A 14,847-nucleotide genomic window follows, 5' to 3' on the forward strand; every position below is an offset into this window, starting at 1 on the left:
GATGCTTCCATAAAGTGAAAGCAAGGAGTGGAAAAAATCCATTTCCACCTGTTCTCATTTCAGATTTTTCACATTCTTAATAGAAATACCATGTCAACCCACACCCTCAAGAGACACTGACACATCTTAATGGACATAACATGGTACTGTCATGCAAGATGTAATAAGATAATTCATTCCCTTCATATTAAATCATCATCAACACTACAGCTACTAAATTCATTATCCATTAAGAAATAGGCTGAGAGAATCTAAAAGAAATAAAAGCTAAACACAAAATACAAAGACATCAGTTGGTAAATATTATATGGTCATTATATGTCAACTTTCTTTGTGAATGATACACTGCTAGAAACATCACACTAGTCTATAACTAACTAACTAACTAAATAAACAAATATATATGACTCTTGCACTCTTTTCCAGTGCAAAGCACAGGATGACATGTTAAAATATACTGTCTTTAATATGTATTTCAATACCACCACCAGCACCATCCTCCTCCAAACCCTTATTCTCACATAAGAGATGGGATAAGGTTGTTGTGGTCCTAAGCTCATCTGGAAGTGAACCTGGTGGGCTGCAGGCTAAAGCTGCCCTTCTCCTACAGTCCACCATCCTCCTCTGGGAGGATAAGGAGGGAACTGTTAGATGTTTGCATTACCAGGCAACTGAGCTGAACAGTTCTATCACAGCCACCTTTGTCCTCAGCGCCTGAGGTGAAGTAGAATCCAGAAACAAAGAGAAAATTATTGTGATAATAATACTGCCATAATCACCCTGACTGTTTTCCTACATAAGGATGGAGAGAGGCAAAATACAGAAAACAAAGCCAGACATAACACATACATGACAGATTTATCAAAAACAAGCCATGTGAAATGCCCACAATCTTTCACACATCATACAGGTCAGAGCCACAGACATAGAACACAAACTCATACTCATCATAATCATTTCAACCCAAATTCCTACCAATGGGATGGGATGAAGCAGGATCTGGACAAAAAGAAATTCATAAAAGCAGAGTTACCAACATCGTACCAGTGAAATGGGCTACACAGTCTTACACACATCATTCAATCCTTCAAAATATTAACTCCACATCACACAAAACATAATAAACCATCTGCCATTAATTATACTAGATGGGTTATACTGAAGTGTCACTGAAAGAAAATCAGAGAATAGTTAAATCAGTTTTATTAAAAATTTATTCTACTAAATCTCCTATCACTAATATATACAAAGTTTGCTATCTACATTACTAGTAGCTTAAGTAGACTACACACTTTTCTACCTACTTTATAACTACCTATGTACAACCATTTCTATCTACAGTACTAACCAATAAATAATATATCTTGGGAGAAACTGATTTACTACACGATCTGCCGCAGTTGTTCTTCTTTTAATATTCTGTTGGTTATTATTCTCTTGATATTTGCGTTTACATTGTGGAATGCCTCACCCTTCCTCACAGCATACTGGAATGGAGAGAAAAAGAACTGGGTTTTATCATTTATTATTATTATTAACATTATCATAATTCCTGCCCAAACTCCACCCAAGAAACAAGGCATTGTAAAAATTAAGCTTTATTACTATTATCACCATCATCATAAACCCTGCTGTAATTCCCACAGACACAAAGTGAAGCACAAAAATCAATATCATCATCATCTCAACCATAATTTCCAAATAATAGATGGGACCAAGGTTTTCGATAAAAGGTAAAAATAATACAGTAAGATCTGACCTTTGACAAAATATAAGAAGTATGATACAGCAAGATTTTATGATCAAAGAACAAGCCATCATCATACCTCAATCTTCTGGACCAATTCAACTTCATTCTTGTGATGGACGAGGCTGGTAACAATGCCCGGAACTGTACTACCAACCCGCCCCGTTCGACCACAACGATGTATGTAGTCGGCGACGTAGTGTGGGAAGTCATAGTTGATTACATGACCTGCCTGTTGGGAGAAGAAGGTAAAGGTTGGTGTTTGAAGTAACTGTTACTCTTCTGGCATGTAACTGATCTGGATGTGATACCAGTGGGCTGCAGGAAACCAGCCACTTCAGCTGCTGCTGCTGCAGCAATGTGAGGGAAGAGTGAACTGTCTGTGAGTTGTATTTTGTGTTGCTCAAAAAAAAGGGCTGGGGGGGGGAGGGGCAGCCCAACAGGGTCCCCAGACTGAGTTGGGACAAGGGCCCTGCCTTGTCATCATATAAGAAGGGATCCCTTGGCAAAAGACCTGTATCAGGGTCAGCCAAGGCCTGCTGGGACTAATCTGTTCTCCTGTTGTAATACTTGTGTTGGTGACAGACTGGCAGTTTTCAGAGAGACAAAGTTCAAGCCCTTCCCCACCTCCCAAGTCAGGGACAGGCCCACCACCAACCTATGGACAGGGGAATGGCATCCCCGGCCACCAGGCCTGGATATCCATGTGGACTGCCAACCATGGCTTATCAGCTCCACCAGCCCTACTAGATCCTAATTGGCTACAAAGCTCATCCATCCTCTGACAGATGTTTTTTGTCCTGTGAGAAGCTGTCATTCCCCTCACTGGGAAAGACCAGTTCATGATCACAATCATCATCATCATCTGGACCTCCTTTCCCACCCCAGGGCAGGGTGAGGAGCAGCAATGTCCAGACAGCCAAAATTTACCCAATCCAAAGGGCCACGCTTCCATTCACTCATCATTCAAGCCCCCGGAATCCTGGCTCTATCGGATACGCCAAAAACATTCATCACATTATGTAGCTTCACATAAACGTATCCGATAGAGTCAATCCGGATGCTGTCATGTTAAAAAGGGGTGCCAAATCCCTGATCATGCACTTCTCACAACATTCATCCAGCCAGCTCGATCTCTTGTCAGTTCCCTAGTCTCACTGACTTCCAAACCTCTCTTCCTCACACACTCATCCACCATATCTCTCCACCTTTTCCATGTATATATATTTTCATCACCGACAGTCTAACCATGAAACAGGTAGTACTGGCTTACATGGTACCAGCAGCAGAGCAATGTCTGACCTGACTTACCAACTTAACACTGGAGCACATCATCCCCACATAATTGTCCTTTATCCCACCTAAAGATGAAACAATTCTCTGGAAGTAAGATCAGTACAAGATAGTGCCACCACCTCACCAGGCAGGAAGGCACCAGACTGATCCAGTTTTTGCTCTCTTCCTCTCTCCCCATCTCTCCCTCCCTCCCTCCCTCTTTCTCTCTCCACATACCTGCACAGTATCCAACCCTCTGGAAGTAAGGTCAGTGCAAGACAGCGCCACCGCCTCGCCACGCTGGAAGGCATCAAACCGACCCTTTCTCAGCTCTAACGACATTGCCCCGTGGAGGTTGATGCAAGGCACACCAATTTCGTTCAGGTATAATGAGATCCAGTCTGCTGTCTTGCTTTGGTTGCTGTTTGGAGGGAAGTGGTAATTTATGGTTCTGTTTAATTACTGTTATCATTATCATCATCACAACACATCTTGCCCAGTGAGATCCAGTTTACTCTTTTGCTTTGGTTGCCGTCTGGGGCGAGTCTATCTACCTATCTACCACATAATAATTTACTGCCCCATAAGAAGTGTTCAGATCCAGGCCCTGGCTACCAAGTCCAGACATTTAGTGTTTAGGTGGCAATCCACCTCACGTCACCACGTCCTCTGCCATCAGTCTGCCCTCTCTCCAGCTCAGAACCTATGTTGTGGCAATGCCTTGGGATCAGATAGACATCTTCACCATCTGAGTTTGGTGCACCACTGGTTGCTCTAGGTACCAGCTTAGACCCTCTGATGGACTTCAGTCAAAGAGCTCTGTATGATACCACAGTAAACATTTCAAAAATAAAAAATAAACTTTCTAAACATTACTTTCCATTTAAAGAACATGGGTTATGCTAGCATGTATGGGTTTTTCACCTGCAAGCTTTCCATGTTACATCTTAAGCCATTTTCCTTCTCAAACCCCTATCTGGCAGGGACCTGTACCGGACCTCATCCAAAGTGTTCCTTGGTTTATCTCTGAGCATTCTTACTTCAACACTCATAACTGTTACCCTCTTCAGCCAGTCATCCTCTCCCAATCTCCTTAGCATGTCCAAACTATTTCAACTAACTGGTTTGCAATGCTTATCTAACATCCTTTATGCCAAACCTCTCACATATTACAATTTTCTCGAATCTTTTGTTCAGCAATGCCCTACTCATTCATCATAACATGTAGATAAGAACAAACTTCAAAAAGATATTCTGTACATAATAAAAACACAACATATAAACACATCACAACATTAATAAACATGCTGAACACACTGTACAAACTTTATAATGTGGCTGAAAAGAGTGGAGGGGAAATTGTTGAGTGCTGTGAAGAGTATGTATGAGGGAGCTAGGGCTACGGTGCGAGTGGATGGTGAGCTGAGCGAGTTCTTTGATCTCAATGTGGGACTGAAACAGGGGTGTGTAATGTCTCCATGGCTGTTTAATATATATATGGATGGGGTTGTAAAGGAGGTTCAAGGTAGGGCAGTGGATGTGGGGGTGGCCCTAATGAATGAGGGTGAGATTTGGAAGCTTCCGGTGTTGCTGTTTGCTGATGATACAGTATTGTTGAGTGAAGATGAATGGGAGTTGCAAGGTTTGGTGAATGAATCTGGGACAGTGTGTAGGAGGAGGAAGCTGAAAGTTAATGTAAACAAAAGTAAAGTTATGGTGTTTGAGAGGAATGAAGTCACAGAGTGTGCAGTGAGAATGTGAGTGCATTCAAGTACTTGGGTAGTGTGATGAGTAAGGATGGAACTTTGGGGGATGAAGTAAATGAAAGGGTACAGCAGGGAAGGAAAGTTGTTGGTACACTGAAAGCAGTGATGAGAAATAGGGAGGTGAGTATGGAAGTTAAGAAGTCACTGCATGATGGTATTGTGATCCCTACCCTGACGTATGGAAGCGAGGCGTGGACCTTGCAAGAAGGGAACAAGTCAAGAGTGAGAGCAGTGGAAATGAGTTACTTGAGAGGAGCATGTGGAGTGACGTGGAGGGACAGGTTGACGAATGAAGAAGTGAAGGAACGTTGTGGGGTAGATGTGGATGTGGTTGAAAAGATTAGGAGAAATACACTGAGGTGGTTTGGACATGTGGAGAGGATGGAGAATGAAAGACTGACTAAGAGGGTATATGTAGGTGAGGTGGAGGGAGGGAGAGGGAGAGGCAGACCGAGGATGAGGTGGAGGGATGGAGTTGAGAGGTATATGAGGGAGGGGGGGGGTGAGTTGGGGGGAGGGGAGTCAAATGGTGGGTGACAGAGTGACTTGGAGGCGTTTCGTCTGCGGCCACCCTTTGCGGGATTAAGGCGTCGGGCTATAGATAGATAGATAGAAGATTTGCATAATCAGGACAACACTTGTATCATCCTAATCTTTTAAATCCACAGAACCTGGCAAACAGCTGGGAGTGGAGAGCATCAGAATGGAGGAAGGGAGTAGACTGTGGTGGTTTGGACATGCTGGGAGAATGGTGCAGGGGTGCTGGGTGAGGAGGCGCACAAGTACTGTACAGAGTTCCATAGACAGAAAGACAAACCGAGGAAGACGTGGGATGAGGTGGTGTCCTCAGATTTAAAGATATTACAAGAGAACTGCTGCAGAACTGAGAATGGAGAAAGAAAGCTATCAAGTAAAGCCATCTGACCCTAGCTAAATGGAAAACAGATTATAAAACTAAATATGCTGAAGGATGGGAAATGCCTGGATTCCAGGGACTTGCATGGTTAGTGAATGGGTGTGTGGCAAACTTTGGACAGTGATTCATCCTATCAAGCTTTTCTGGCTCTCCGAAGCTTGAAAAATGATGATGATGATGATAACGATGATGGGGTGAGGCAAGAAGGCTTCTGCATTCCTCACTCACCTAAATATGACCACAGGGTTCTTTCGTCGTGCATCTGCTCTAACCAGTTCGACCAGCTTCTCTGCCTTGGTGTGGCGATTGACCCGAATGAACCGCTGGGGTACGTGGGGCATCAGACGGTTCAGGTGTGGGGTTGACAGGTGGACGAGGGAGTCAGGCTGCAATGACGAGAAAGAAAAACTAAGTATGATGTGTCCTAGAACTGCTTTGCACAGAAGATTCTCAAGAAAACTCTCACTCGTTTTTTAGTACAAATCTGTTTTCTTCATACTGTTAAAAGTAATTCCTTCAATACTGACATTCCTTTCCATCATAAGTGGCCCCCCCCAAGAACTCCCCAAGTTTATCAATAATCTTAAACCAATCTGCAAGGGAAATACCATAGATGATTAGAAAGGTCATTTATATTGTTATGGTTAAGGTGTGGGGTCAATACATGAACCAGGGAGTCAAGCTGCCAAAAACAAAACACTATATTTAATTATCTATTGTATCCTATGTCTTTCCTTTATATCAATGCAAGTGATATTCTACTCCCTAAAAAATGCATATAAAGCAAATTATACCTTTTTTACCTAAACTTGGCCAAAGATTTTCATCCTTATGCAGCTTATTTTACATGGCTCAGTGGCAGACAAAGCTGGTGCTAGGCTCTACATTTCCTCCTCAGCACTCCATCATGGCTGATTTCATAACCTTTCAGCTCAGCACTAATGATGGAGAGGTGGCAATTTTAGGCCAAGTCAGAGTAAAAGGAGTACAGGTGCTCATCCCTGAATAGTTTTATGTGCGCAATTTTGAATCTGGCTCTCTCTTGTATTGTTTTTGTTTTTTTCTTGGAAGGAACAATTTATGCGCTTCTTCCTAGCATAAAAAAAAATAATAAAATAAATAAATAAATAATCCCCAACCAACCCTCAGATCTAAACCCTTATGGAACACCTTTACCCAACAGTCCCTTGAGGGTCCACCTGTTATATATAAAGCTACCATGCCATTATTTCTTGGGTTACAGGTAAACGTCTTGGCATTCAATGTAGAATCACCTGAAGGTAGCACTGTTCTGAGACAAATTACTTCTTTCATCAACAAGTGGATCCGTGTAGTGCAATCCTCTCAAGGTTGCACTACATCAGGTGAGTGGATGATGGGCACCCTACCAACCACCTAACTTACTGTTCCGAGACAGAAACTCTTACATCAACGAGTGGGTCCAGGATGGTGTTAAGGCCGCGGGGTAGTGTTGCCGCCACCAGCGTCAACTGAATACCAGACATCACTTCTGGCTGCTGGTCTGCCATTGCCGCTTCTTCCTCACTGACACCTTGAATCTGACATGCAAAACAAAGGGACATATATTAAGTGGCGATTAAATACATCTCTTCCATTGCAATTTCTTCCACATATTACATCTCAATATCCTCTTGCAAACCCATACATGTTCCCTACGTGTCAACAAGTGGGTTGGCAGAGAGTTAGTGCCCCTCCCAGTAAAACACCTAACTCAAAGTCAAACGGCCACCCCTTATGGGGTTATGGCACCTGGCTATAGACAGACAGATAAACAGAGAAGTTATACATGCCAACCATGCCTAAATGCAAACCCTTATGGACCATATCCGGTTGGGACAAACAATATAAAGCAGAACCTGGATAACACTGTAAAAATTCATGGATATTTTAAAAAAAAAAAAAAAAAAAAAAAAAAAAAAAAAAAGTAGGGACAATGACTGACCGGGAGTTTAGACAAGTAGCGGAGAACTTTTTCACTGAAGGAGTCATCCAGTAGTGTATCAGCCTCGTCTAAGGTCACGTGGCGCAGGTAATCTCTTCGGTACACACCTGCAATACACATATACCCCAGTTTAACGATGCAATTGGTTAGGTAAAAACCCATCACTAGGCAGGGTATCGTATATCGAGGTAGTTTTAAAATGTAAACTAATAGGATGTGTTTTTCAACCTTGGGTTTCCCCCTCAATCAAGTCCAAAACCCACCCAAATGAACCCAAAAACAAATTTTAAGCCAATCTAAATGACCTAACAGCTGTAAAAGAGGCTAACCTAAGCCTAACACTTGTAAATAACTCACTAAAACCAACAAATAACATATGAAAATCGTCAAATATGTCAGGAAAAAATCAAACTTAGTAAATTGTACCCTAAAATGACAATGTTCACCCCACCTATGGCTAAAACACATTAATCTAAGTCTAAAAACTTTTTATAAATCAATCTAAACACAATTTTAGGCTAAGATATCATCAAAATTGGGGTTTGGCCATTGTCAGGCAGGGTATGGTGGTATTTCTACCCCCATCGTTAAGCCGGGGTATCGCATGTAGGGGTATCATATATTGGGGTATTATTGTACACACAGTTAAACAAATACAGTATACACAACATACAACACTGTAGGTAATATCTTCTGTACATATACACCTGAAATACAGAGTTACACAGATGCAGACATCACACAGACCCTGAGTTCCTTTATAACCAGTCCACCCTTACTCTTTAATGATGAAAAGTCTATGAGAAAGAGTGCAAAGTACAATACATCAACATTAGTATCTTCATCACCATCATGGAGTTGAGAGGTATATGAGGGAGGGGGGGGTGAGTTGGGGGGAGGGTAGTCAAATGGTGGGTGACAGAGTGACTTGGAGGCGTTTTGTCTGCGGCCACCCTTTGCGGGATTAGGGCGTCGGGCTATAGATAGATAGATAGATAGACCATCATGGAATACAGAACAGTAAATATTGTAAGCCACTCACTGATGAAAATTAAAGATTGCTGGCATTACTCAAAGTTGCTTTATTTTACCACTAAAGTATGGGAGGCGTTTTGGAGTGTAAAATAAATAAATGATAATATAAGCACAAAAACACAGCCAATTCCATGTTACCCCTTTTGAAACACAGGAGGGCCTAAAACTAAGCTACTCCACCACCTAAAAAATACATAAATAAATAAATAATAATAATAATAATAATAATAATAATAATAAATAATAATAATAATAATATATAATAATAATAATAATAATAATAATAATAATAATAATAATACAAATCCCATACTATTCCTTATGTGCAGGGGTTCAAGGCTAAACTACCACATGATAAACACACCACACAGACTGCCAAACTCACCAACAGTCGTCAACTTGGACAGAGCGCCAATGGTTGCAACTAAGAGGTGGATCTCGGACATCTTCGCTTCGTGCATCTTCCTTCGTATCTTGCCACCGAGGACCAACCCAACATTGATTCCTAGACTCTCACCCAATGTCGATGCAACACCCTGGAAAAAAAAAAGGGGGGGGAGGGGGCATACATTTAGTAAAAGCTTAATAATTTTGAAGATCAATTTAAATAACAAACAAACTTAATTCCCAATCAATCGATAAAAACTATGCCAACCTTCGAAGAACAATTTTATTAACACAAACATGATCCCAATCATTTAATAAAAGTGATGCCATGTTCCTTTTAACCCATTCTGTCTATTATATTCAATTCTTGCTACTGAGAGAAATATTTTACTCAGTTTACAAGATTCTTTCAAACAGGGGGGGGGGGCAGATTTAGTTCATTAATCCCAGGTACAAAAGAGATATTTCCTATGCTTGGTAAATCAATGTAAATAATAGGAATCGTCATCGTATCTCTTTGTATCGTTTATAAAGGCTCCAACATGCTGCTCGATCTCTGGCAGCCCCCCTACTTAGACCCATATCTCAAAGGAGCAAAAAAATCATCACACTACAGGGGTTAAAGGCCTGTCATAGAACATGTGATATTTTTTTACAGACAAACCAACAGCCAAAGCCACTTAACAATTCACAAAAGTTGCCGGAAACCTTACATGAATCTGCTCTGCTAATTCTCGTCCTGGGGAGATTATGAGGCCCAGAGGCGAGTTAAAGGGTAGCTGTGAGCCTAACGACCTCTTCCAGTGCGCGATCTGCTGCAGCATGGGGGCGAGGAAGGTCAGGGTCTTACCATTACCCGTTTCTGCTGTTACTAGTGTGTTCTTGCCTTGCAGTACGTGTGGGATTGCTAGGGCCTGAAATGGTGGAACAGTGTATCATCATTATCATCATCATCAAGCAACATCAATCATCATCACTGTCAGTCATCATCATCATCATCAATCAAAATAACATCAACCATCATTATCATTATCATCAGCATCATCATCAAGCAACATCAATCATCATCACTGTCAATGTCATCATCATCATCACCATCATTATGATCATTAATCATCATCATCATTATCATCACCATCATCATTATTATTACCATCATCATCAATCATCACTGTCACCATCAACAATTATTTTCCTGAATTCTTTTTTATTATCAATTCACCATCATCATTATTTTACCTGTTATCAGCTCCCTGTATTCAGAGGGTAAATACCTGTATATTGGTTGGCTTTTCAAATTTCAACTGACTAATTGCAGACAGTAGTTCTTTGCTGAGGCCCAGAGATTCAAAGTCTTCACCAGAAACGTCTTTGGAGCTGTGCAGTGATGGATTCTGAAAGTAAAAAACAGCATCATCACTATCTTCATCTTCACCACCATTATAAATTGTTTCATTATCTTTATCATTATTATTATCCTCCTCCTCCTCCTCATCATCATCATCATCATCATCATTATCCTCCTCCTCCTCCTCCTCCTCCTCATCATCATCATCAGTATTATCCTCCTCCTCCTCCTCCTCCTCATCATCATCATCATCATCATCATCATCTTCACAAGTTTCATATACACAATATGAAACCATCAAACTCACCCCACTGTAGCCACTAATGGTGAAATAATCTCCAGCCGCCTTGAGATGCTTCCAGCCCTTCGAGGCCAATGGAACCTCGGCAAATTTACTGTACGACTGTCCTCGGTAGTGATTAAGCTCCTTCCTCTTACATGATACAATTGGTACCTGAACAGAAGCATAATTTATTCCTTAAGTACTGGTAACATACATAATAAATGTCCTTAAATAACCTAGGAAATAAATAGCCTTAGGTAACACAAAATACTGTAGATGTCCTTAAGTAACTGAAAATAAACATGATCCTGCCTATTTGTTACTTAATATTACAGATCTGATCTTAGAAAATGCTGTTTTAAGGAAAAAGTATCTGAGTTTCAATACATAAGATTAATCACTTATAACTAACAAACTAAATCATCATCACCACCACCACCATACGCATCACTTATTCCTATCTATGTGAAAACTGTCTGTACTTCAACATAGAATATTAACCACTTACGTCAACCAAATTCTATCATCATCATCAACCTAATCCTTATTTGTACCTAATTTGAATCAGTAGGATCCAGAAATAATGTGCAAGAACACCAAAACAAACTATACACTGGATGCCGATCAAAGTCTTGGAAAGTAAGATACGGATATTCGTGGAACAGATGATGCTTCACAATGTTATGACTGAACTTGCCCTTTTGGTATATGGTCATTTTCTTCCCTATACGGTCCTGATAATATTAAAAGATGTGTTGAAATATTATTAAATACAATTATGCACATACCAATACACTCTTTAGTTGTACTGTTTATCATCCAACTTCACTTTCCTGTGGGACAATACTATTACATATATTAACTATTACATATATCAACCTATGATACACATTTCATCTCTCTCTCCCTCAATGACAAATATAAACACTGTGCTCTCTCTATTTTTCTCTCAACAAGAAATAAACACACTGCTCTCTCTCTCTCTCTCTCTCTCAGCGACAAATAAACACACTGTTCTCTCTCTCTCTCTCTAAAAACAACAACAAAACTCACTGTCAAGTCACCCCTCTGTGAGCGTTCTATCATGGCATTCCGTTCTTCTTTCTTTCTCTTCGACTTTTCTCTCTCTAACCTTTGGGTTGTCTGAACAGGAATACGAATCACAGAAAAGTGTTCCTGTGACATCCATCTCTTCTGAAAAAGTAAAATAATACCATATAGCTACAGGCATGATAAAAACCGACATAAACTCTTATCAATCATTAATTGACTAAAAGGGAAAAAATATCTAACAAAAGAAAAAAAGTAGCATCACTCCATTTATCTGCTATGCATACAGTAAACCCTCAATATAACGAATCCCGGTTTTGCGAATTTCGGATATAGCAAACGGCCAAATCACGACCGAACTTCCCCCAGATTTTGCGAACAAAGGTCACTAAATGCTGGGGATGTTCGCGAATCAGCCCACAGTGACAACAGCATCCCTTCCTGGAACAGTAAGTGTACCTGAACACCATCCTTTCCTGGCACAGTAAGTGTAGCTAATACAGTACTACATTATACTGTACTGTACTCTTATTACAGGTAATGTATTTATATGTACAACTTCATAAACCATTGAATTCTGCATGTAAAACTTAATAGAGTTAATTTAGGTTATGTCTGAGCACCTAGGACAGAACGACTCCCCTTACATAGCAAAACTGAGTTCAGCAATCCCTCAGAAATACCGAACCCCTCGTATATAGTGGCCCACCCCTCCCCCCAATTAGTTCGTTATATCGAGGGTTCACTGTAATGTAATATGCCAAGTTTTATGGCAAGTGGTGACATTACTGATAACTACCTGTGTGGCATGCTGTACTAAAATTGCTTTCCTGCAGTTTGTGGATTTAAAAGAATATAGATGCAGTCGGTGTGCCCATCTGGTACAGCTTTACCAAGAAGCAGGTAATTAAAAAATCAACAATTTCTGAAAAAAAAATATTACACATAAACCATGGCTAACAGGGTCTAACATGGGCATGGTCCTAACCTTAGTATCAGTTTTTCTGCAAAATTTGTTAATAAGTAACACTATAATCAAACTTAACCCATGTCATATGCTTCTCAAAATCTGAGAGTGGTAGGGGTATTATTATACTGTAGTTTCAGTCAAAAACACAATTACAAGGTTTTGATCATTATTTTTTTGTTATTTTACACAAATATATGACACTTATCATCTATGGTACTTTTGTCGCAAATTATTTGTATTGTACTCCTGAAGGTTAGGTTAGGTTCAGTTATCTTCATGAGTAAAATAACTTGCGGCAAAAATGCCGTAAATGAAGTGTCTTAGAACTGTTTAAAATAACGAAAAAACAGATCAAAATATCATAATTGTTCTAGGCTGAAACTATAATTTTACTACCATAAACTTTTTCCAAATATTGAAACAAGACTTGGCTGAAAACTTTAAAACCCGGATCATATGGGCTAGTCTTTCTTTACTGGGGATGGACCTAACTCTCTATCTATCTATCTATCTATAGCCCGACGCCCTAATCCCGCAAAGGGTGGCCACAGACAAAACGCCTCCAAGTCACTCTGTCACCCACCATTCGACTACCCTCCCCCCAACTCACCCCCCCCTCCCTCATATACCTCTCAACTCCATCCCTCCACCTCATCCTCGGTCTACCCCTCCCTCTCCCTCCCTCCACCTCACCTACATACACCCTCTTAGTCAGTCTTTCATTCTCCATCCTCTCCACATGTCCAAACCACCTCAGTGTATTTCTCCTAATCTTTTCAACCACATTCACATCTACCCCACAACGTTCCTTCACTTCTTCATTTGTCAACCTGTCCCTCCATGTCACTCCACATGCTCCTCTCAAGTAACTCATTTCCACTGCTCTCACTCTTGACTTGTTCCCCTCTTGCAAGGTCCACGCCTCGCTTCCATACTAACTCTCACTAAACACATTTACTACGAGTTACATCAAATTCTTGATAGGGTGTGGAAGCAGTGGACTCCAAAATCAACCACAGTAAATATACCTGAACAACTGATAGGTCGGGCAACTGCATCTTACATTGACGTGACATTACATCTTCCTAAACTACACTGACAGTCATGTGGAGCTCAATTTTTCCACCAACCCGGTCACTAGTCATTCAAGGGATTAATATTACCTGTAAAATGCGAATTACTTGCGTATTCCTGGCATATTTCACACCATAAATAACACTGCTTGTCAAACTCATCCTGCCCGTCGCTCTTCTCCTTCTTCCCTACAGAGGTTTTCCCGCCAAAATCCAATGTTCTTAAAAACCGCCCCGTAGTTGTGGCTCGGATGTCATTTCACCAGTAAAATTATTCCCCATCAAGTTTATCTACCCATCTACGTATATTTAACATCAAAGCTAATATTAAACATACATTTCAAGTGCAGTTTACTCCCATGCTTTATGTATCATATTCTCACTTTATCTTGAAACACTGTATCTGTATTAATATTAAATCGTTCATGATATGGAAGACCAGCTCCCACTGCAAAACTATAAATCAGCTTAATTTCCACTTCCAATCACACCTTCCAAAACTGAAAGGTTTCACAGCCTCTTACTGCCTCCAAATAACTCTGGGGTCATTCATAACATACACAGCATTCCAATAAACATTTATAATGGGCTTTCTACATACCTATGACCAAAGCAGCTCTAGTTACTATCTTAATCTTTTCAACTAGCACCCTCAAATGTTCATACAACTTTCAGAACTGCTCCATGTTTAATTTTCTGCTCTCCCCCTTCACTGCATATGCAGCTCATCTGCCATACATTTTGCCTCACACACTCACTTGCCATACCCATTCATCTTTTACTTGCTCTACCATGCTTCCTTCAACCTTAAAACTCACTAGTATGTACCTTTTTCACCATCATAAAAGTGTTAACTCAACTGCAACTGGTAATAATGATGCTGTTGTGGCCTAAACTCATCTGAACATGAAGCTGGTGGACTGTATGCTCAAGCTGCCCTTTTCCTGCAGTCCACCATCTTCCTTTTTGGGCATAAACAGGGTATTATGGAATGATTGTATTACAGGGCAGCAGAACACCCAGTTATACCACCA

At 40.6% G+C, this 14,847-nt stretch overlaps 1 protein-coding gene across 2 annotated transcripts; it reads right to left on the reverse strand.

Annotated features, from left to right (window-relative positions):
* Nucleotides 1–1,233: 1,233 nt before the first annotated feature.
* On the reverse strand, nt 1,234–13,989 carry LOC145412017 (putative ATP-dependent RNA helicase DDX28). 2 transcript variants are annotated; one of them, XM_080281960.1, is made up of 12 exons: nt 13,904–13,989; nt 11,774–11,914; nt 10,745–10,891; nt 10,364–10,483; nt 9,803–10,003; nt 9,088–9,238; nt 7,668–7,774; nt 7,132–7,263; nt 5,933–6,090; nt 3,260–3,443; nt 1,827–1,979; nt 1,234–1,487 (listed from the first exon to the last, which is right to left on the reverse strand). In XM_080281960.1, the coding sequence occupies exons 1-12, from the start codon at nt 13,973–13,975 to the stop codon at nt 1,383–1,385; spliced, it is 1,671 nt and encodes a 556-aa protein (XP_080138086.1). In that variant the 5' UTR covers nt 13,976–13,989; the 3' UTR covers nt 1,234–1,382. The 2 variants fall into 2 exon arrangements, with proteins under 2 accessions (XP_080138086.1, XP_080138087.1); XM_080281961.1 differs by lacking the exon at nt 10,745–10,891.
* Nucleotides 13,990–14,847: the final 858 nt, after the last annotated feature.

The sequence above is a fragment of the Coenobita brevimanus genome, chromosome 11, assembly GCF_032717465.1.
Source record: "Coenobita brevimanus isolate Jiangsu-jjx chromosome 11, ASM3271746v2, whole genome shotgun sequence".
In the NCBI taxonomy this organism is placed as follows: Eukaryota; Metazoa; Arthropoda; class Malacostraca; order Decapoda; family Coenobitidae; genus Coenobita; species Coenobita brevimanus.